This window comes from Ursus arctos, unplaced genomic scaffold, assembly GCF_023065955.2.
Source record: "Ursus arctos isolate Adak ecotype North America unplaced genomic scaffold, UrsArc2.0 scaffold_2, whole genome shotgun sequence".
Taxonomy (NCBI): domain Eukaryota; kingdom Metazoa; phylum Chordata; class Mammalia; order Carnivora; family Ursidae; genus Ursus; species Ursus arctos.
In genome coordinates, this window is record NW_026622874.1 from 91501762 (window position 1) to 91526657 (window position 24896).

Below are 24896 nucleotides of genomic sequence, written 5' to 3' on the forward strand. Positions count from 1 at the left end.
TAACTTCCTCTTCAGTTTCATTTTCTTTATTTGTAAAATGATGACGTGTATTTGAGAAGATACGGTCCTTGAAAGGGTCTGTCACTGAGTTTGGCACATTGTAGATGATCAACAGTGTTGCATATGAAGATACATCTAGACCCCACAATAAAGATTTAAACAGGTCATATAAGATATTTGTAAAAGCGTTTGAGTAGTAAAATGTTCTCTCCATTGTGAAGTGGCATTTCTTCTTATTTAGTTATTAATAACCCTAATCTCATTGGTTTACAGCTCCCAAGAAGTGAATAGAATCTGCATTTTTAGACCAAGAAATAAGGAAGAAGCTCTATGACGTATACAAGGTGGGCAATTTGACCATCCTAGTTGTAGCTTTGATTAAAAAAAGAAGAACAAAAGGAGGAAGAAAGGTAATATACATTAATCCACTGAATTGGGGGACTTCTGAAAGGATAACATTTGGCTAATTATGAATACAGCCTAATACAGAGATTTTATTATCTTTATTACACCTAGAAGGGCAACATTATAGGGTGCAATGAACTGTTAACTATATTACCAACCAGAAGTTGCCAAGGGGGGGGGGGTTAATCAAGGTAACCACATACACAAATACACATGTGCATGACTAAAAAGAAATTCATACATCTTTACTGGGGACAGAACACTCCCGGGCTGGAATACAGAGTAAGACTCTTCTGACAATCAAAGAGCAACCCAACCCAGGTTTTACCTTAGAAAAGCCACGTACATAAAACATGTTGTTAAAGGCATCAGTAGTACAAATGCCTCTGCTTATGAGCTTCCCGCTATTCAGGTGGCTCAGGGATCATGGTCAATTTCATGAGGACAAAAGCCATCGCCTCCACCTACCTCTTCCTTGGCCATGTAACCTTCCCTGCAGGTCAGCTGTAAAAAAGCCAATGGTTCATTCTAAGAGAAAGCAGATGACTTTTGCTCTGGGGTTGTAGAATCGTGAACTCAACCCCAGGTGTTTTCCAGAATCCCCAAAAGAATTCCTTTCACAGGCCAAATAATACACATTACCAATCAAGTGAGTTCTTAAAACATATTATGTAAGCTAGCTCTTCACTAGTTGCCATGCTCTCCTCAATAGTTAGGGAAACTGAGGAACAGAGATTAAACTAATTGCACTGTTCCCTCTCCACAGGTGCACAGAGACACACCTAACAGAGCCAGGCAGCAACAACGTCCACGTTAGTTCACTGGCAGATACTTGGAAAAAAAAAACAAAACAAAACATAGTGGATATGAACAACTGCATGAATGAACCAACAAACGGGTAATGACCTTGTTCAGACATTAGGCCCATACGTTAAGTTTCCCTCAGTTACTTGAAAGAGTCAACACAGATGTGCCACAACCTACCCACTATGTTTATTCCCTCTTGGGAATTAGAGAAGAAAGAATGGAGACAATCCTTATATAATATTCTTTCTATGCTGGCCAAGAGAAAATACAAGCACGTATTAATTTCCCTTTGGGTCTGCCATGTTGTTGGGGCCTAGGAAAATAGCTACACAGGAAATCAGGATATTCAGTGTTAGATCACTGAATCCAGCTTCATCTTACAGATGGCAAAACCAAGGCTCAGCACCATTAGGTAACTTGCCCAAGACCCCACAGCTCGTTAGTGTGAAAGAAGAAACTAGGTCTTCTGAGTATCCTCCAAAACCCACCCGAGATAAACAACAGAACATCTAGAACCTGTTCTTTCTTCTCACTCTCCAAGAGTTTAGCTAAAGACGTTGGACAATTTCTAATAACTCTTGAGTATTTCTTTTATTGATTTTTATTTAATCGAAAAACCTGTATATTTATAACCTCTCTTTTTCAGGTGTATGGCATGGTAGTAATGGACAGATACGCTACATACACATTCATTGTCAGGGAAGCCATTTTTGGTTTGGCATGAGAACTCATTGATATGCAAAAGAGAATAACTTAATGAGAGTTAGGATTTAAAATAATCTACAGTAGAAATTTAATCCAAGGATGGTCTGAATAGGAATTCTAGATGGAGGCAGTGGACGTAAATCAGTTGGAAATATGATGATGTTCAAAGAACAATAAAAAGTCACTTTGACCTAGACAAAAAAAGCTCGGAGGGGCAAGAAGAGGCTGGGTGGACAGGCATTATGGAAATCAGGCATCCAAAATGGAAAGCTCTTGAAACTTGGCCAAAAATTGTAGAAACTGCTCAAATAAGTGAGCAAATTTATAAATGGCTTGGAAGTATCTTATGAGAAAATAAAATTGTAAAGGAAATCCAGAAAGCTGAAGAAGAGAGCACCTATTTGCTGGAGTCTGGGAATTAAACCCCGGGATTGATACAAAGCACACTCAAGTTCCGGCATCAGTTTTCTAAACCTATTTCACTTATCCTCCATTTGGAGATGGATATCCAGGAAAGGAAATGCCCATTTAGCAAAAACAATGAACATTACTGATCACCTAATTTGTGCCAGGCGCTATGCTAAGTGCTGGGGATAAAAAGATAAGAGCACAGGTCCCTGCTCTTCTCCTAGGCAATGTTTGTTTGCTTTACTGCTATGAAATTGGAAGGGGGGAGAAAAGTCCCTTTTCTATCTGCAAAATAGGACAGTGTCTCTCATTGTCTCCTGATCAGAACAGGTCTTGTTTTGAAACCGAGGACTGAGGTTCTACAAGCAACAATGAGGGCCTTCTGAGCTTCTGGAATGTTGCTGAGGGTGCACAATCTTTACCAAGTGTGAATCGCGGCCAATCAAGGGATGGGACTCCTCCACTATAAGCACGAGCCACATGCCTGGTCTCCAGTTTGACATCTCAGCAGTTTCTGAGCCCTTCAGAAGCCAAGTGAGGCATGTGGTTTGTGTGGAGTTAGGAACATAAGCCTCCGCTGATTTTCTCGCTGCTTTTCTTAGAAGCTGCCCCCTTCCCACACAAGTGAACACAAAATGATCAAACGCAACACATTTTAGCATGAATCGAAAAATGAGAATGCATCAAAAAGTATGTGCGGGGGGGGGCGCAGGGGGCTGACGTAGAAAATCAGGAGTACTGCATTTGCAGTTGGCAGTGTCCTAGCAGGCTGTCCCGGTCACTCGGGAACAAGTCACAGGAACCGAGCAACCTTCTCCGGGTGTGAAAAGCCCAGAGAGAGGAAAGTACCATCAGGAGTCCTGCTGGCAGCTACGTTAGGGAAAGGAGAATGGCTCCTATCTGGGAAGAGATTGTGTGCGTACTGCGTGTCTGTGTATTCCACATATCTGTACACACAAGCACATGGGTGCACAGGCACACCAATGCCTCTATAGTTTTCAAGTCTTCTGCGCTGTCAACATTTTAAGAGCATTAATCAAGGGGAAAGTAAATGTCTCTCTTGACATTTGTGATAAGGCAGTGGTTCTCAAAACCAATCGCGTATCAAAGTTATCTACCGAAACTTTGCAAAAAGTACAGATGCGCTGGCCCCAGCCCAGAGGTAGTGAACCGGACCCTCTCTCCTGTGATGGGTGTCGGGAACTGACGCAGTCTGGCATGTGGTACAAGGACTATACAACCTACCCAGTTGCCATCCGATTCCTGCAGGACAGCACGCTTGCCCTTGGCTCCAGGTTGTGCCCAGAGGAAAGCACGATATCTGGGATACAGCATTTAAAAATCATTGCATGGGGACCCTTCCAAATTTCACAACACTTCCATTCAGTTTGAAATAGGACACGCCCTAGGCGATGAAGGCTGAGCCTCAGGTATGAGTGAAAAAAGCAAACACACACACACACACACACACACACACACACACACACACATCTCCCATCCTCGGCAGTTTCTCTGGCAGATCTGGAGCTTTCTGAAGAGGAGGCTAGCCTTCCTCATTTCTCAAGTGAGTCTCTCACTTGACCCTGAGTAAAACTCATGAGAGCTAACATTTATGAGCACTTACTATGGACCAGGAACTGAGCCAAGCACCTTCATTTAATGTTTATAGAACCATGGTGGAGCTGTTGGTATCCCATTTGGCAGATAAGAGCACTGAGGCTTGTCCACTGCCACAAAGTAGTAAAGCAGAGCCAAGCCTGGGCCATCAGACTTGGAGGCCCAAGTGCTTGACCCCTGGGCAAGATGCCTCCCAACCACCTTCGTCCTGTGGCCCCACAATAAACAGGAACTGGGTGGATGGAGAGAGAACTACTTTTAAGCTCTACATTAATTTCATAACCAAATAGGGAGTGTTTCTTAGTATGATGGGCTGCTGCCAGGGATAGAGGAAGAGAGGAAACAAGAGAAAACCTAGGCCAAATATGTGGAAATGTGCACGTTGCCTCTTTGTTCTCGAGACACCAATTCACTTTGAATGGGAGACTAGAATAATTGCTTCATTTGGGTGATGAAGGTGCAAAGGGCTTCCTCCTTTCTTTACGCTAAGCACAAGAAAGAACATTCCCACACCAAGCGTGCGGAGTGTTCACAGCCTTCTCTAAGCCCCCCACCCGACACCTACCTTCCCAAAGTCCTCCAGGTTCTCTGCCACTAAGGCGAAGCGTGTCCGCGTGGCTGGGAGGGGGGCTGAGAGGCGCTTTGCTCCGTGTCTCATCAGGGCCTTTTCCACGCACAAGCGCGTCTCCTGCATGCATGGAAAGCTCTGCTTTTTTTGCCCCTTTCCCAGTCACTTCCACATTAATTAGTAAGGGTATCATTTTATAAATTACAGCTTCGTATCAGAGGAAAGCAGAGTTTATCTTAATTCAGTCAGCTGTGTGAAATACAGTACCCTAATTTTAGCCCGCCAGTTCTGCAGATCCCCATGGAGTAAGAGAATGACAGGTCTTCCAGAGAGAAATCCCAGTGGGTCCCTACAAGTCTCACTTTTGCCTCCAACAGCATCCCTGGTGAGGCTGCTGAAGGGATCCCAGGACACTGAGTGGCATCTTTTCCACCATTAGCAATTCAGATTTGAATGCGAATCCTCCAAGCAGCACATGAAAGCAGCCCCGGTTAGCTGTGGGGCTCAGAGGGGGGCCCAGGCAAGAGGCTCTGGCACAGAGGAGGCTGACAGGGGCCCAGGCTCCGGCACGCAGCAGAAGTCTGGGAGGGTGGTGTTAGAGTCGGTGATAAACACCAGACAATCTCAGTCCAAAAGGGGAAGCCTGACAGTCTTAACTGTAACCGAGCCAAGCGGGCACGACTGCAATTACAGTCTTGATTGCTCCTGCTGGGAGCCCTCGGGAGGAATACCGGGTGGCAGGGCAGGGACGGATGACGCGAGTGCGGCTGTGGAGCAGCTCCCCGTGAGGAGGAGGGCCTGCAGGGCCACCACGGGCCACAGGAAAAGCAACAGGGGCAGCTGGGCTGGAGTGCGCGTGTGTCCGAGGAACGGTCTCCCCTCGCCGGCATCACCCGTCTCGTGCGCTTGCTGTATACATCTCTCTACTCTCCTTCGTGGCACTGAAATCATCCCCGACTCAGAGTGGTGGGGCCCTGGCTCCCTTCCCACCGCCATGACTCTGCTCAGACGCTTTGCTGCTTCCTGTGCTCAGAGCTGGAACCCGGGGCAGCAAGGACTCGGGCATTCGGGTCCTGGGGAGGGACTCGTTGGGATGCTGTCAGTGTGTAGGAAATGCCTCGGGCCCCCAGAATGCTCTGAAAACCACAGACAGCTCTGGTAATTCTAGGAATTACCAGAGGTAGGCGATCATCTGGACAAGTGAGGTAACCGGGCTAGGATGAGGCCCAGGCATCAGGAGGTTTGCGGCCCCTTTCCCCAGGTGACGGCTGTGCATTCAAGGTTGAGACTGCTGGTCCAGACGCCTATGTGCAATGCCACACCGGACAACCTTATCGCCTTCTACCACTGCTGGAGACCGGGGGCACTTTGGGAATTCATGCTGCCTTTTCAAGAAAGAATGTGCACTTGGACGTGAAACCCCAAAGAAGGCTCATCCCCTTGGAGAAGTGCCAGCGGCCTGGAAGGTGAGATCAACCGTCACCTATAAGAGATCTCTTAGAACACCCAGGAAGTACCGGTCCTTCCCTGCATGCGGTGCCCGGGATGCCTGACAGAACGACGTGAAGACCACCATGTGGGAATGTGGCCTAGAAGGCTCCAGAGCCGGCAGGCACGCCTTGGACACAGAGCCTCTACTGCTGTCCATGCACCTCTGGCACCCACGGCACACCGGCTGCCTGAGGCACCAGGGGACCCACTTGCAAGGAGCAAAGACTTCCAGGGGCTGGAGGAAGGAAGCTCCTACTTGTCAGTTAAACAAAAGAATAATCCACAGCCCCCTTTGCAGTGTGTACTTTCACTGTCATCCAACAGCCCATTACCATGTCACAGCACAGCGCACCCTTCCATAGGTCACTTTGTTTAAAATGACATGGCTAATGCACATGTCAGCAAGCTGACAGTCCTGCCCGTCCTTCAGAGATAAAAACCGCAAGGCGAGAGCCTGTTCTTATCTAGGGGACATGCATTGGTCTATCATCCAAGTCAGGCAGAACATGATTTCTCCAGAGAGCACTTTTTTCATTTCCTGATTTTAAGGAAATCAAATAAGCACCATTTGTCTTCATCTGAATATGCTTGACCTGCTCAAATGATGATGTCTCGCATTTTATAACAGGCTACATATGCTGAATTCAAATTAACGACAGTACAGAACAAGAGCCTTTAGATCTCTCTTGGAGGCTGGCAGCAGAGAAGGAGGGAAAATTCTGGGCTGGATGGGAAGACCCCACCGAATACCAACTGCAGGGTTCTGAGTAAAATCCACAAACCAATAGGATGTGAGAGGCAGAGAATAGGGCTCAAGAAATCCAGCTACGCAGGACAGACCCGGAAACTGGGGAGGGGATTACTGGTCCCTTCCTTTCGGTGCCGAGCAATATAGAAACCGTGATATTCAGGTAACTCTTTTTGAAATACATAAGGTAGGAATAAAATTAGGAAGAAATTTGGTTGGGGGGTTGGGACAGCTAGAAAGAAAGACCAAACAGACATACGATCCCTTTGCTTCAGGCGCAGAAAATTTGCTTTACCAGGCTGTGATCCAATCTTCTGAAAGCTCAAAAACTGAGCTCCTTTCTTGATCCATGATGAACTGGATACCCAGAGGCTGGCGGCCATCAGCCTCAAAAGAGAGCATGTACCTGCAGGAAGAACCACCCTCCCACCTGGCCATCCACCTGGATGAGAAGAGAGCCGTTCCCACCCGAGCTCTCTACGATGACAGTCCTAGAAACACACCATTCCTGTTTCTATCAAGAAGGCCAATATGTACAGAAAAGCAGGAAGTGGCAGGGAGGTCAGTAAAAGCAATGGAGAAATGACATTATAAATGCAGACTAGCAAGTTTAATGTTCTGAGGATTAAAAAAGGAAAATCAGATGGTTATGGAAATAGTTTCCTCTTTTAAAAATTATTATAAAGTGAAAACTTGATTTTACATGTATCCAATATTAATGGACGTGTTTAAAAAAAATGGACGTCACAAAGTAAATACATTATTTCTTATCGTAGGAAATGCCACTGTGTAAATATAACTGGTCTTTGCAGAACAGAAAAGGTGTGGTCAGTATGAAGCTGGCATCCCACCACCCTGTAATTATGTGGGGGAACCACGGTGCTCAACTGTGCCCACAACGGTGGGGCGGGGGGGGGCTTACCTTCTCTTCCTGGTCACTGTCGCTGTCACACTGAAAAGAAAGACAAGAGAATGAGGGTTAGTTCAAAAATTGATTAGAGTTTTGTTTTTGATTCAGAAAAAAATAAATAAATAAAAAAGGAAAGACAAGCAAAGGAAATAGGAAATGTTGCCTGAGCTGTAAAGAGTTTCTTCAGCTCAAATGCTCATAAACCGAATCAGAAGCAAAACCCTGAGAAGCTGCTCTGTTGATTTCATTTGATGCCTGTGCTCTGTGGTCCTTCTTGTGGCCTGTGGACAAGGTCTGGCAAGGTGCCTGATCACAACGGTGAGCACCCCACTGCACGGGAGAGGGGGTACCCACTGAGGAGCCAATCCAGCCGCAGGATCAAGGTGAATCAGGGTCATTCACTGCGATTCAGAGCAAATCAATATCTTAATGGAGACCTTCTACCTTCAGCTAATGTGAATGGTTGTCTCTCTCCTGGTGCTTTTTACACAGAAAAAGAGGTAAACCTCTGGACGCTGCGTTCTCTCATTTGGACTCGGAAGGAAACAGAACAGAATGGGCGGAGCTCACCAGTTGTGATGGCTGCCTTTCCTAAGGCCCCGAAAAAAAGAGGGAATGTTCTCTACAAAAAACACACCAAGGACAGGAAGAGGTCAGGGAAGCAAATCAATAATATGGGCAGAGAAATATGTTTTAAGGCAGCAGACTCATATCATATCTAACAGATCCCAAATTCCGACTGGTGAGCTAAGTTTGGGATAATCAGAGAATGAGTTAACTCAAAACTTTGGCTTCCTCATTAGATGTGAGGGGGAAAAAATAAAAACCACATTTTCTTTTTTAAACGAAGAGTGTTTGTTATCCATCGGATTCGAAAAAGGGGGATGTGTTTTGTCAGAGTGAATGCACAGCAGATCAATACGTTCCTTCATTCTCTCAACAGTCCTTGATGAGCACCGCTAAGCTAGACAGATATTCGACCGAGACACAGGACTGGCCCTGGAGTAGCTTTCAGGTTGGCAGTAGAGAGGAAGCTAGAACACAAACACTGAGCAGAGGTGTGGCGTGATGAGAGCCATAGTCCATTAGGATGACTTCCCCTGGGGCGGAGGACAGACCACGTGCTGCGGGGGAAGACACAGGTCATGGGTGACCGTTTGGCAACCGTTATAGCACTGTCTAAACCAGCACGACACATGGTTGAAGAAAGGGAGGAACAGATGGCACAGCAATTCTGAAGGTAGAACCGAAAGGACGTGGTAACACACGCATATGAGAAACAAGGAAGAGGGATGAGTCTAGGATGATGCCAAGGTTTTTAGTGTGGCCACCTGGACACGGGAGTTGATGTAGCTATGAACAGAAACAGAAAATAAATTTGCTTACACAACAGCCACTACTGGCTAGATACCCACAGTTATTCACAAACCCCTTCTCTCTAGTCTGTACCTTCTCCTGACATTTTGAGATTGAAAAAGACAGGTAGACTCTCTTTTCCAACTTTCCTTGCAGGTAAGGGTGGCCATACGACATGCTCTTGGCTGAGACTTGAGGAAATGTCTGCTGAAGGCTCTGAAAAATGTTCCTCTCCTCAAAAAAAGAAGAAAAGCAGGAAGCACTGGCTTCTTGCCTTTAGAACATGATTGTCCGAGGATGTGATGTCCAGATCTGTGGCAGCCACCTTGCGAAAATGAGGCAGCAAGTCTAAGTACAAAAACAAGATGGCGATGGCACGAAGGAGACACTTGAACCAACCTAAGAGCAGCCTGCCGCTGGACATTTGTGTTCAGATAAAAATAAGTTACCTTATCATTTAAACCATTGTTAGAGAGCTGTCAATTGAGAGTAACAAAGACTCCATCCAAATGGACACCTTGCTATTATAAGACACACCTGGGGGATTACTTCCTCTTTCTAGCTTACCCTCTCTGCACTGTATTTAGGAACTCACATCACAAACTCCTAGTCTAGAAGGTTCTTTTTTTTTTTTTTTTTAAAGATTTTATATATTTAACAGAGAGAGCCAGCCAGCGAGAGAGGGAACACAAGCAGGGGGAGTGGGAGTGGAAGAAGCAGGCTCCTAGAGGAGAAGCCTGATGTGGGGCTCAGTCCCAGAATGCCAGGATCACGCCCTGAGCCGAAGGCAGACGCTTAACGACTGTGCCACCCAGGAGCCCCAAGACTAGAGGTTCTATCATTTTCTACTGTCCGTGCCGGCTCCTCCATGCCACAGGGCGATCAGAGTTTTAGTGACCATGCTTTAACCAAGTACGGCTTCATTGTTTTCAACCAGGTTTCCAAACTCAGATGGTCTCAACTTACTTTTGCCTGATGAGTGATTTCTCTATTATAATAAACCAAAAGAGGCGAGATGAAGACTTTGAAGGCCTAGAACAACAGACCGATGAGGTTCTCTTCTCCTGATTGTGTGATTTTTTTTCCCATTGCCTTTAATTAGGGCTTCTTTGAGGTTCCTAAGTTCTGGGCAGATTTTCAAGAGTGACAAGGCATGATTCAGGAGGGCACGTGGAAGAGAGAAGCGTGTTGTGCCAGGCGGGCTCCTCTCCCCAGATGTTCCCAGTCCGCCTTGTGAGGTAATCAACGACAGCCGAAGGCTATGGCACAGCCCTTGCCCACATCCCCAAGGACTGGTGTGCAGGGGGCAGCAGGAGTGGGGAGGCTGGGAAAGAGCCACTGCTGTCCATGCCCCCCCACCAATCCTCACAGCAGTATGTCCCTGGGAATGGTTATTTCTATCAACGTGTTAAGCTTTCTGCTTTCCAACAGTCCAGTTCTAATTTCAAGGTCCCCTTAATTCTGCATCAAGTAATTACTGATATACCCAGAAGCACCTTGTCTCCAGAGTTAAGCATATGGTGAAGAACTGAGACCTACTGGTATCCATTATGGAAGCAGCACGGATGCCAAGCCGATTAAAAATGCTCAGGCTCCCCACACAACATGCCGGGTGAGTGACAGCTCCTCGACAAGGCCAGTCGCAGAGTCTGCCAAAACAGTCTCTGCTGCACTGGGGCCCACATGGTGCGCTGAGAAAACAGTTCCATTTCTGGTATTAAATTCCCATACTGACCCGAGGACTTTGCCGTGAGCTCAGCAGGAGCGCACCATCCAATTTACAGCTCCGCTCTCCGGAGCCTCGAGTGCCAGCCCCTGGCAGAGACGAATGATGGTCAACCCCTCCAGCTCATAAATTATGCAAAGGCAATAAATGCACTCAGCAAACAGCGCCTAACGTTTGCCTAGCCTGGCTCCTAACACACTGTGTAAAAAGCCAGAAGCTCGACACATACAAGAGGTCTATTCCACTCATAAAGGGGGTTTGTTGACAACCCCAGACGGAAAGCGAGCCACAGTCCTAAGGAGTCTTTCTGCTTCACTGGCAGCAGTTTATGGGCCTGCTTTATGAAAAAGAGAGGCTGTTTTATAGAGTCAGTGTGGGTAGAATTCATGGTCTCAAATTCACATTTAATACACTGTACAGCTTTCACACCCTGAGTTTGATACGTTGTGGATTTTAGGCCAAATGATTCTTGGTCTTGAAAGGTTAAAAGAAGAAGTGCCTGCTCCCCAATCCCTAGATACCCACTCCAATTTACAGGAGTTCACACCGAGCCACCTCCTGACTCAGGCGTCCGTTCTGCGGGAGGCTGAGAAGTGGGGAAGGCACGTCGAATGCACAAACGGAGTCCCGGCTGATTTGGCCATTTTAAGCATTTTGACATCAGGGTCCCCGCAATGGTTTATTAGCAAACAGGCTGCACGCTAACGACCAGCTTGAGGTGACAGGGTACTCTCCACGACTGGATTTCAAAGCCCTTTGAGAAACACTGAAAATATTTGCCTCCATTTTAAAAGTAAGAAGTGAAAAGGAACAAGTAGGCCTTACCCCCCCAGACAGGGAAGAATTCTTGCTCCCTGAGTCTTCAAATGCGTGACCCAAACCCACCACTGACAAAAGAGGGAAACAGGAGCACGAAATCCAAGCCACGTGTCTCAAAAACAGAATTCAGAAGGGGGCCAGTGCCGAAGCACGGTACCGTCGGCCACCGGAGCCCATCCCCACTCAGCTTCAACTTCTTCACCTTCTGTCTCCTCTGGTTTCACAAATCAGAAGTGAGCTTTTGGGGGCGACTTCTTCCTTTCGCACTTAATTCCCACCTTTTAAATGCTTCAACCCACCCACGTACCCACCCAGTATTTTCTCCTTTTAAAAATTAATGCATATTTACTGAAGATATTTTTAAAAACCACCCATGAACCTGCCACCCACAGGTAAACAGCTAATACACCTATATAATTCTTTCCAGTTTTTCCTCCATCCTTCCCACACACATTTTAAGAAATGAAAATAAATTCCTACTATATTGTAGTCTGCTTTGTTTTCACATAATGTGTCAAATATTTTGTTCAATGAGTGAAATTTGCCCTGTCACATCACTTTTTTTTTTTTTTTAAAGGCTGTGCTGTGATCCACCGTATGGATTGTAAATAATCTAGTAAGAAAATTCCCCAGTGCTGTTATTTGTATTTTTTCGACTGAACGTCCTGGAATGTTCCCCTCATACGTACTCACCAATGCTGCTCTTCCTAGTATCTTCTCACGGCCCTTCCTTCTCTGCATATCCCTTAATGTCACTGTCTCCCCGGAGTTGAATCTGCAGTCCTATTGTTACTCTGTGATTTCCAGGGGAGCCCTTAAAGATTCCCTTGGTTCCATCTACTATTTATATGTTGAGACTAAAAAATTCTCTGTGCCTACCATCTGCCAGCTATGTGACTTTGGGAGAATTGTTTCAGTTCTCTGCATCTCAGTTTACTTGTCTGCAAAACGTGGGTAATAATGGCATTGCCCTCAAAGGACGGTCAGAATAAAACAAGTGAGCACATGTAAACAACTCAGACAAAATGCGTGGCACAGAGTCAGGGTAGACAATAAATGTTATCAACGTATGTTTTTGTTTGCTATGCCCCCTTCCCAAAGCCCTGCAACCAGACTCAAGCAGCCATCTAAATCCAGACTCGCCATCTTTGCTCCCCTCAAATCTGCCCCTCTCCCACCATGTCCTTGGTAATACCTTCACCGTTCAGTCTCATCCTTGACTCCATTCTTGAGCAGACCTATCTTCTCTCTTACCCACATTACTGACTCTGCTTCCTAAATCCTCACCATCTCCACCGCTATGGCCGCTGCTTTAGTTCAGCCTTTTATTGCATCATGACAAGTGGCTAATAACTGCTTTCCGGGGCCTATGGTCTTCTCCTTTTCTAATCCAAGTCCTTACTGACCAGGGTGAATCTCCTCATTTTCCCTTTGATCATTATGACACTTCCCACGGCAATGAAAACTCTTCACGTTGCTTCGCCATGTCCAACCATTCCTCCAACACAGTGCATCTCAAGCTTTCTGTGGAGAAGGACCATTTGTTTTTGTTTTGTTTTCCTTAATTGCCAATACATCATAGACTGAAGCTTCTATAATATATAATAAAAAAATAAATTGCTAGGAAAATGAAAAGACATATAAAATATGTGTTATTATATTTAAGAGATATAAAATTACTCCATCGAATTGCTATGAAAGTTTCCAAATGCTTACTCTCAGCTGCCATGCTAATCTTGCAGTAGGTAAGCGAGAGCTCATGGCGTGGCCTCTGTCTGCACCTGCACTTCGAGTAGCACTACCTTAACACACCCCTCACTCTCCCCACACTCAGGCACACTTGGTCACACGCCCAGGACTTATACTATCTTTGCACTTATCAATTCCCTCTGCCTGGAATTCTATTCTCACAAACACAGTTCCCTCTGTGAATTGTCTAATACTCTTCTTAGAATTAGGAGTTCTTAGAATTACAGTACTCTTCTTAGAATTAATTGTTTCTGTCTCCATCCCTTACAAAGCTGTATTTTCATTGTTTGCCACGAGAGACGTCCCTCCTAGAGAGTTGGCTCTGGGTGGGTAAGGGCAGTGCCTTGGGACATCGAAGGTGCTCAATCACATTGATAAATCCATCTCATTCTTCTTTAGCATTCTTCAAACTGTGGTTGATTCCAGGTAACATAAGCAAACTACAATTCTGAAAAAACAAGGAATTCCAAAGAAAGAAGGCGTGGGGAACAATGACTAACTCAACGGCTTAACACAGTGCAGTGGAGAAGTTTGAACACACGGGGCAGGGTTAAAATCATCAGCAGAGCCTAGAGTTGGGGCCCAGAGAGAAATGCCTTCCATTAAAAGGCCCGGACAAGACATGATGATGATTTTATTGTCTATTCCTCAAAAGCAAACATTTCTCATTTCCATTTGGGAATCTCAATATCTGTGTTTTAAGACTCTGATCCAAATCGAAATAAGTCAAGGTCTGCGACACCTCTCCGCCTCATTCAGAATGAAGGAACAAGATGGAATTCTAGGTACCTCGTGATGGAATGCATTCTTAAGCGGAAAGTGGCAATCATTGAATATATCACATACAATGACATTGAGGAGGGCACTGCTCTCTATTCTGCTCAATGGACCTTGCTGGAACAGTTATTTTGTATCTCAAATCCATTTATCATTGCCACCAAAGATGTCAGGGCTGAACACCATCACTGAACAAAGTTATTTTATTCTTCTTTCTGCCTAAAGGAAATAAGAGGAAAATGAGGGAGAACCCCAACTTGTAAACCACAGCATCTAACATCAAGTACAATTTAACTTTGCCAGTGACAAAACAAACCGATTTCCCTTTGGGGCAGGCGGTTTATCTACGACTGTAAAGACATCCCTCACCTAAAAGCAATTTCAGAAGAAGCCACCGAGAGAAAACATGACACTTATTTTCTTATTTAAAGAAGTAAGGTAGCAGCGCAGTGACTAGAAACATGTCCGCCACCATCTTCCTGTCTGCCCAGTTCCTTGTACATGCACAGACATGGAGTCATTCTGTGCCCACATATGGCAACTCTGATGTTGTCTGTCTTCCGTCACCCCACAAAGCCCTCGTTTCACACTGTTCACACTGCTCTCACATCGACTTTGGGCTGTAAGTGAAATTCAAAGCTATTGGGAACCTTGAAATAAAAGGAATATTTTAATCCTGAAAATGGTTTGAGGTACTCTTACTGATGGTAAAATGATGCCATTGGCCCTCTTCCCTCCCATCGCAGCAGTAACTACGCCTGATCAAATAAAACAGCTCTAAAAAAGCGAAAGAGTGATCGAGAGACTTGTTTGCCAAACAGTGGTTTAAAAATATGAGAATAAAGTTTCTGACAGTCACAAAATGAGCACATTAGAAAATAATCTAAGGTCTACCAATCTTTAGCTGTTCAGGAGCTAGAAAGGAGAGCAAATCTTCAGAAGCTTCTGGAATTCTGTACTGGTGACCTATTATTCCTATGGGGAGCTCTCAGAACCTGGCATTTTTGCAAGTTCTCAGCTTGAATTGGCCAGGGCTCAAATAGCCAACGTGATCTGAGGGGGCTAACAGAACACTTCTTATTCTCCTCCAGGGTCTCTCAGATGATCACACACTTTAATTCAACAAATAATTTTTAAAGCGTCTACTATGTGCTAGGTTCATTCTGACCACTCATTAGAAGTACGAACACATTGCCAGAAATCAAGTTGTCCAAGTTTGAAGTTCTGAAGGTCACAAATTAATTTTCAACATTTTTTTTCCTTTTTGTCACTTTCAAATCCAGGTATATTTCATAAAACAATCTGTATGCTGTAAATTTCCACTTAGCTCATTAAAATATTGTTGGGCTTTTTGGAAGTGGAAGAAGTGGATATTTCACAAATCTTTGGAGTTCAGCTTTTTTTCTTCCCCCTTAGAAGAAAGGAAGTCACACTTTGCCAAGTATAAACATACATAAACCCCAAAGATGAAATTTACTTAAAACCCAGAGCCCACAAGCCTCAGTGGTTGCCAAAATGAGAAAAATGAGTTTCTTGTCCAAAGGTAAAACTGACAGTCTAGGGCTGGGTGATTTGTAAATGATCTCTTTTAAGCTTAAGCAACAGATCCTTTGCCTCTTTGTCATTGATTTACTGATTCTAAGTCATCAATAGCATTAATCCCTACCTGCCTGGGGACCGATTACAAATGACTTTGAAGATGGTGTGAAGCGAGAGTTTATTATGAGACCACAGTATTATTACCGGGGAGACCTTCTCAGCTATATTATCTGGCAGGATTATATTTGTGACCCCCTGTAATGTTGCAATCTTCCCTTTCCAGATCACAGCTGCTTGCTTCTTTGGGTGGGGCCTGAGCCCCCTGGGTTTGCTTCAATGAAACCTTGGTTCTTTTCAGAGTCCTGCGTGTGCCAATAAAACCCAAATTTGCTGATGAGTAAAAAGGAAAAGCATGTTATGGGTTAAAATAATACAAGAGTCTATTTTTTCCGCTGTGTTGTGATCCATAGAAATCACCCTGAGCCTTTTCCCTTTCTTCTCTGCCTGGGAAGCCAATTGCTTTGATTGCAGTGATATGAGCTAGCTAAAATGACTTGCCCTTGCTTGTGAGGCAAATGGAACATGCTAATAGAACTTATCGCATTACCCGATGCAAAAGTGCCATAGCTCATTACTTTAAGATAAAAGGATATCATTGCAGACGGCAAGCAGAATTGACTTTCTGAGGCCCGGCTTGATGATGATTTAATCAACTGCTCTCTTTCACTTCTCATCTCTGCGCCTGTCGGTTTCACAGGTGCCGTTAAATGAGACACTCAGAAAGTGAGCGGAGGGAAAGAAATTGCTGTCATTACTTTTCAAGAAAGGAGGTATGCAAATTTTCGACAGAAAGATTGCGTTCATAATGGGCCTGGTAAAATACAAGGATCATGCTTGACAGGTGAGGGCAAGCCATTCGTATGTCCTTAAAGCGGAGCAACCGTCCTCGTTTAGAAATGTGCTCGGTAAGAGAAACTACAAATGAGAGACCGGGTGGGGCCAGAGCCCAGGCGGGCTGGACTCGCACAGGGTTGGTCTGTGCGGGTCCAGGTTCTAGAATGCGGGTGGGAGCTCAATCTTGAGGAAACCAAAGCCAGATGATCAGATAACAAAGCCTGGTAGCTCTCAGTCTGAACCAAAATGACAACGAGCTCTTGCAAAGCCCATCTTCTCTTTCACCTAGACTGTGGGGCCAGTTTGCCTGGATTCAAATCTTGGCTCTACTACTTACGATCTGGAGGGCCTTAGGTAACTAACTTAACCGTTCTGTGCCTCCCAGGGCTGTTGAGAGCATTCAAGTTCATAAAAATATAATAAAATATGTGTGTGTGTGTGTGTGTGTGTGTGTGTATAAACATTAAAAGGTGTAGAACCATGCCTGATACATAGAAGGCACTCAGCAGATGTCAGCAAGCACGCATGCATTCATTCATTCTTCAACGAAGACTGAGTGTCTTTTTTTTTTTTTCCTTAAGAGGATGTGTGCCAGGTGCTGGAATCCTACCTCGCAGTGGTTTCAATAGAATACAATTAATTCTTCATTGATTTTGCGTATATAAGTCTCGCTCCCCTGGCAGATGGTGAGCTCCTCGAGAGAGTACTCTGGTTGTCCCTGGAATCATCACAGGGCCTAGGGCAGTCTTAAGGACCCTAAAAGATGCTCAACACCGATCTGATGATTTATGGATTCCCCCTCCCTCCCTCCTTCTCCTCATTGCATATATCTGACACTGCACGAAGAGCATAAGCCCTCAGAGGAATCTCCTCTTGGAGCAGGAAATTCGTCTTTAGTGGGGACCCTCAGGCAATCGCCATGTGGCCTAGCCTGGGAAAGTAACAGACAGTCTGGCCTGAACCACCTTCAGGAAGGCATGATGAATCTGAATAGATTAAATGATCGGGGTAGTATGAACAGAGATGTTTTTTCATCCACTTTGCCTTCAATAGGTAATTGTTCTATTTTCTCCAACACTCAAAGTAAAAGCATCTTTCTTAAAGTGCCTGTAACTCTGAGTCTTTTTCCCCAGGTAATGAAGCCGCTGCAAGCCATTCTTCCTTCCAGCCCCTAAGGTTGTGAGGCGCAGAATGCAGCTCCTGCTTTCCGTGCTAAGTGGCACCTACATGATTCAATTCCTAGCCGAAGGGACAACAGCAGGAGGGGAGGGTCCATGACAGCAGAGGAGCTCTGAGCCCTCTATTTTGGAAAAGCCTGGTTCGGGGTAGGGATTCTGCATCTTGGAGCATCTTTTCCCCTACAATAGCCAGCCGACAGCCATCAGTCATTAGAAAAGAATGTTCTGACAACAGCTCTGGGAGGGAAGTGTTAGGACTCCTCTGTTTTCAAGATGAGAGGTTAAGGCTTCCAACGGCACAGGCGATACTTGAACCCAGTTCTGTCCTCCGCTGCTCATGTTCCCAGCAAGGACAATAGAGCCCCGCTCGCTCTCTCACGCACTGTACAAAGAGACTACTTGAAAAACATCTTTCTGATTAATTGCTTGGCATGGGTAGAGGCAGGCTGACACTGAAAAGAGGTTGCAATGACCATAAGTGGCAGTGAATGCAGCCAGGCCGCCACATTTCTACCCCACCCCAGGCAGCTCTCCCTTAAGAGGAGAACCTAGCACAGTACCTGGCTCTGGAAAGTGCTCATTAAATCTGAGGCTGACCTAGGTTCAAATTCTGATCCCTCTAACTTAGCAGCCATGCAGTCTTGGCAAAGGCACATAATATCCTGGAGCCTACCTTTCTTTTTTTTCCAGGCTGTAAATGGCAATGATATATACCCCACGGAATTTTTGTTAGAATGAAATGAGTTCAAGCATTTGAAAGCAGCCAGAAAGAAATACTAATAGCTTTACTTTTTCCAACTCTTTCATGAAAGAAATGCTATATCACACACAGAAATGAGGTAACGATCGTTACTTAAATGTTGGGTTTAATTCCTTTATAATTTTATTGCCAGACGGGAAATCATATTCCGGAAGAATTTCTGCTTGGGAGGTGTTTGAAGACTCGCTACTACACTAGACAGAAAGAGAAACAACAGCCCAAACAAACAAGCAGAAACAGAAACTATCATTCCCTCTCAAAGTAGAATAACAAATGGCTTTATTTCACTGATAAAATACACGCATGCCTTGGGAGATATATTGCAGGCTTGGTTCCAGACCACTGCAATAAAATGAATATCGAAATAAAGCGAGTTGAATGAAATTTTTGGTTTCCCAGCACATATAAAAGTTATGTTTACACTACGCTGTAGTCTATTAAGTGTGCAATAGCACTATGTCTAAAAAAAACAACGTCCACATCTTAGTTAATAAATACTTTATTGTGAAAAAATGCTAACCACCACCCGAGCTTTCAGTGAGTCGTAACCTTTTTGCTGGTGGAGGGTCTTGCCTCCGTGTGGCCGGCTGCCGACGGATCAGGGTGGTGGCTGCTGAACGCTGGCGTGGCCGTGGCCATTTCTTAAAATAAGGGGGCCACAACGATTGAAATCACGAACGATTTCTCTGTGGCATGTGATGCTGATAGCGTTTCACCCACAGGAGAGTTTCTTTTAAAATTGGAGTCTACTTTCTCAAACCCGTTTGCTGCTTTATCCATCCGTTTATGTCATTTTCTAAATCCTTTGTTGTCATTTCAACAGTCTTCATAGCATCTTCACCAGGAGTAGATCTCATCTCAAAAACCACTTTCTTTGCTCATGCATAGGCAGCAACTCCTCATTCAATAAAGTTTGATCACGAGATTGCCGCAATGCACTCCCATCTTCAGGCTGCACATCTGATTCTGGTTCTCTTGCTGCTTCCACCACCCCTGCAGTGACTGCCTCCCCTCACATGCTGAACCCCTCAAAGTTATCCATGAGCGTTGGAATCAACTCCTTCCAAACTCCCATTAGTGTTGATACTTGACTTCTTCCTATAAAATTGTGAGTGTATTTAATGCCATTGAGTATGGTGAAGCCTTTCCAGAGAGTTTCCAATTTATGTTGCCCAGATCTATCAGAGAAATCACGACGTATGGCAGCTACAGCCTTATGAAATGTATTTCTTAAACAGTAGGGCTTGAAAGTCGAAATGACTCCTTGATCCACGGGCTGTAGAATGGATGTTGTATTAGCAGGTATGAAAATAACATTAATCTCATTCTACGTCTCCATCAGAGTTCTTGGGTGACCAGCTATGTTGTCAATGAGCGGTAATATTTTGAAAGGAATCTTATTTTCTGAGGAGTGTGTCTCAACAGTGGGCTTAAAATATTCAGTAAACCATCTGTCAACAGATGTGCCTTCATCTATGCTTCATTGTTCCATTTATAGAGCACGGGCAGAGTAGATTTAACACAATTCTAAAGGGCCCTGAGATTTTCATAATGGTACATGAACACTGGCTTCAACTAAAAGTCACTCACAAGAGTTGGCTTGTCCTTCGAAGCTTTGAAGCCAGGCACTGACTTCTCCTCTCTAGCTACACAAGTCCTCGGTGGCATCTTCTTCCAATAGAAGGCGGTTTCATCTACACTGAAAGTCTACTGTTGGGTGTAGCCCCCTTCACTGATGATCTTAGCTAGAGCTTCTGGATGGCCTCCTGAGGCTCCTACATCAGCATCTGCTGCTTCCCCTTGCACTTTGATGTTGCAGAAGTGGCTTCTTTCCTTAAACCTCATGAATCAATCCCTACTAGCTTTAAACTATTCTTCTGCAGCTTCCTCACCTCTCCCAGCCTTCAAAGAATTCAAGAGAGGTTGGGCCTTGCTCTAGATTGGGCTTTGGCTTCAGGGAATATTGTGGCTGGTTTGATCTTCTATCTAGACCATTTGAATTTTCTCTATGTTAGCAATAAGGCTGCTTCATTTTATCATTCCTGTGTTCATTAGAATAACAATTTTAATTTCCTTGAAGAACCTTTCCTTTGCATTCACAACTTGACTAACTGTTTGGTGCAAGAAGCCTTGCTTTTGGCCTCTCTTAGCTTTAGACAAGCTTTCTTCACTAAGCTTAATCATTTGTAGCTTTTGATTTAAAGGGAGAGACTTGACACTCTTCCTTAAACACTCGAGAGGTCATTGTAGGGTTATTAATTGGCCCAATTTCAAAATCACTGTGTCTCAGAGAATAGGGAGGCCCAAGGAGAGGGAGAGAGATGGGGGAACAGTCAGTGAGCGGAGCAGTGAGAACACACACAACCATTATCTATTAAGCTTACTATCTGATGGGAGCACAGTTCAGGTCACCCCAAAACAATTACAATAGTGACATCAAAGATCACCGGTTACAGATCACCATTACAAATATAATAAAAATGAAAAAGTCTGAAATACTGTGAGAATCACCAAAACATGACAGAGAAATGAACTGAGCAAATGGTGCTGGGAAAACGGCACTGATAGAATTGCTTAATTCAGGGTTGCCACAGACCTTCAATTCAGTGCGAGTAAAACAAGGTATGCGGTAAAGCACCACACAGGGAAGTGCAGTAAGATGAGGTATGGCTGTGCCGACAAGGCAAGACACCTTAGAATTCAATTTTCGAAGTGTTCCTTTAGGTTCCTGATGCACGTTTTTCTGGGTGGATATAATAATCTGGATTTATTGTTTAGTCAAAGAGTAGCCAGGAACCTGTGCGTAGGAACTAAAGGAGAACGCACAGATATGAGAGTTGGGAGTCAAATGTGTATGTTATGCAGAGAACAGTGACGATGTGTGGGTTTTGACAAAGCAAGATGTTCACTCGAATTCAAATTGGCAAAATAAATCAATGGGCAGATAGAACGGAAATCAAAAATGTCAGGTGTTTATTGGTACAACTAGGAAGCCAGCCATCTTGGAATCTGCCCAGGGATTCTGACCAATCAGGGTTGGGAGCGACCTGGATAGCCCTTCGCACAGAATTTATACATATGCAAGGCCGACTTAAGGACTTATCTAACTGAGCCAACCAACACAGTAACCTTGGGAGGAGATGAAACTTTTGAGAGCATCAACGTTGGTAGTTGCACACATTCGTTGGGAGAATATAACCAAAATGCCTGGGACTTAGTAGGCACACTCAACAAACAGTACAAACAGACTACTTCTACCCCATTTCAGAATGCCTGTTCTCTCTCCCATAGATATGAAGGCTTTCTCTGACTTCTCTGCCTCTTCAACACTGTGGTCGCAGTTTGCTTATATCCTGCTCTTCCTGAATCTGACACTTGAAAGGTGCTCAATAAATACATGTGAAAGAATGAATTTGGAAATTACATGAGCAAAATCTCTGAGGAAAGGTGTCATGGAAACTGTTTCATTGAGGAGATAAGAAATAAACAGTGGTTACTGGAATGAATACTGAAGTGTTTGAATGTATGGGTGCCTGGATGTGTGTATGAGAAAGACACAGAAATAATTTCAAGGTAAGAGAAAATCCAAAGAAAATAACACCATACATTTGAAGAAATCCAATTTTAAGGTTATTCCTTTAAGAAAATCAGGAGAATCAAAATCCTAAAATATTTCTTTTTACATTGGACTCACTTCAAGCCAACTGAACCAGCTGGAAGGGAAGAGGAAAGGGACCATGGTGCTCTCATACTGCTGAAACATAATGGCCACATTAGCAACTTCCCACCCGTTAGACTTTTGTTTTGGTTTTAAAATGCAAGAGAGTGAAAAGCGGAGCTAAAGGAATAGAAATATGGTCGAGAAAAAGTGATTTACAAATGTTAGAGGGCAGCGGTTCAAGAAGATCCAAAGACATGGTGGGCTGCCATTCCAGAGGATCCAGAAACTGATTTCGCTTCCCCCATCCCCCATCAAGCACTTCACTCTTACCCCTGTTAGAATCCATCATATTCATAACTGGCATTTCAAATTAAATTGTACCTAACAACAGTCTTTATTTTAGGATGGGCTTGAAAGCCTATCTCATAAATCATAAACAAGGAAGGGTAGGATTACTATAAATTGTCTGCAAGAAAATACAAATCGCCAAGATAAAAACACCCACTGGTCTGCCAGTCTCAAGTTTCCTGTTTTGACATACTATATGCAGTAATTTGGTGCCCACAATCTCTTATTAGAAAATGAATGTGCTATTTTTCTGAATGCTGCAATTACAATAATTGAATTTAAAATGGGGATTGAGTTTCTCTATTTGGAGGAAAAGAATAATTGTGTATTTCTGATTAAAATCAGGGGGACTGAAAAGGGGTTGTATGAATTCCAGCTTCAGTCTCCCTCAGTGACTCCTCGTGAGGCCAGAGGAAAGAAATGTTCAAGAGCAGAGAAAAGGACCAGCTCCTCAGCAGCAGGCACCGTCTTTGGCCTCATTTGCTTTGTCTCCTGGCCCTCCGTCACAACACCCCTGTGACAGAGGCAATCAGAGCACCATGGCATGGCTACGTTGTAAATGGCAGCCATGCTGGAGCTTCCCACTGTGTCAAAAATTAAGAGTTAAAATGCAAGGAAAACAAACATCTCTTTGTGTTGAAAATGCCTGTCCCCTTTCAGACAGCCAACATTTTGGAGTAGTTTTTATTTCTTCTTTACAGAACCTCTTCTGGGTGGTCGGGGGGGGGGCTCGTGCGGTTATCATGGCGAAGAGTCAGGGGACAAGGGAACTAATGATATTTTCTAGAGCGTTCAGCTTCTTTTATTTTACCAAGAAGTTATAGAAAAAGCTATCTTTAAAGATAGCTGGTTCCGATGTAAGAAAGGAGAATGGATCCAGAAAGAACAGGGCTCTCTTGCCTTTGTAATGCCTTTTAATTTTATTTTTGATAAATAAATTCAGGTTTCTGAAACCCCAATTTATCCAAATGTGAAGGTGAAACAGAGTCTCACAAGTCCACTTAAATATTCCTTAAAATATAACTTCCTAAGAAAAGAGAACAGGTTTTCCGGCACAAAATGAGCCATGGACTGTCCCTTTATATTGCTTACTTTTTATTTTAAGTGGCTTTAATGGCTTTATCGAGCTGTAACTGACAAGAATAAACTAGCCATATTTAAAATGCACTATTTGACACGTTTGTACATAGGCATACACCCATGAAACCATCACCGCAGTCAAGACGGTGGACACACCCCCAGCCCTCGAGTCTCCCGCGAGCTCCCTTGTTACTCCTGCTCTCCCCTCCCTGCCCATACCACCCCTCCCCCCGCCGATCTGCTTTCTGTCACTACGGATTAGTGTGTATATTTTCTAGAGTTTTTTATATAAATGGAATCATACAGTATGTACTCTTTTTGTCTGGATTCTATCATTCACTGCTTACTATTCGGACGCCTAATTAAAAGGGAGCCTCCTAGCTCCAGAGCAGAAGGCGGCCTGTGGAAGCCGCCTTGGCCAGGGTTTACTGTCATCCCCTAGGAATAGGACCGATTACTTGGTCTTACTTTATTCTTAGGCTTTATTATGTACTTCAGTAATCAATAAGCATTTCTATGGCAGAGGGTTTATTTTACTCTATAAATCCAAGAAGGAGAGAATGATATGAAGACATCAGTATGGATGGGCTCTGCTGCTCTGTAACACTATGAGGAGAGGGTGAGCAACAGATTTAAATCTAAGAAGGTTACAGAGCAGTCACAGCTCCTGGCTGGATGGCAGGAATCGTAAAAGACTCAGGCAAGATCTACAGCAATGCACCGTGAACCAATGGGACTCTCAGAGCAAAAACAACAACAACAACAACAACAACAACAAACCCCTAACTGAATAGGCATGCTGGTCGTCTACCTAAAAAGATTTATAAGCACTGGCTTGAGTGGAATGTGAAGAGCCCCTCTCAAAAATCCAAACTATTTCTTAACAGAACAAATAAAAAGGTAGCAAATACATGTTGATTGCAGGCTGTGTAGAAAGCCCCCCACTCAGGTTTAGGAACTCGAGGGTTGCCCAGCAGCTCCCAGGAGGCTCTTCATTCTCTCCCCCCCAACTCCCGCCCCCAGGGCTCCGTGGTAATGATCAGCAGAGCAACTTTTCTCCAGCTAGCTCTTGGAAACTCACCCTTTCTTTCAAAAGCAGAGAGGTCAATTCATGGAAGAGGAAATATAAATGGCTAGTAAACTATGAAAAAAAAGTGCTCAACTTCATTAGTAATCAAAGAAATGCAGATTAAAGAGGTATATTTCTTTTTTATCTTTCAAAGTTGGAAAAAAAAAAAAAACAACCATAAACGTGGATACACAATGCTGGCATGGCTGTGGTGAGGCAGATACTCATCCGCTCCTGGAGGAATGTCTATTTTCTACCTGGAAGAGAATTCTGTGATATGC

The 24896-nt window shown here is 44.3% G+C and overlaps 1 protein-coding gene across 3 annotated transcripts in view; it reads right to left on the bottom strand.

Moving 5' to 3' along the window:
- The window catches only part of AUTS2 (activator of transcription and developmental regulator AUTS2), a 1104663-nt gene that overhangs the window by 315130 nt on the left and 764637 nt on the right, over positions 1 to 24896 (bottom strand). For all 3 annotated transcript variants that reach the window (XM_048224780.2, XM_026516359.4, XM_044390213.3), the window contains exon 5: positions 7672 to 7701. In XM_048224780.2, coding sequence (XP_048080737.1) covers positions 7672 to 7701 — 30 coding nt within the window. The remainder of the gene's footprint in view (positions 1 to 7671; positions 7702 to 24896) is intronic.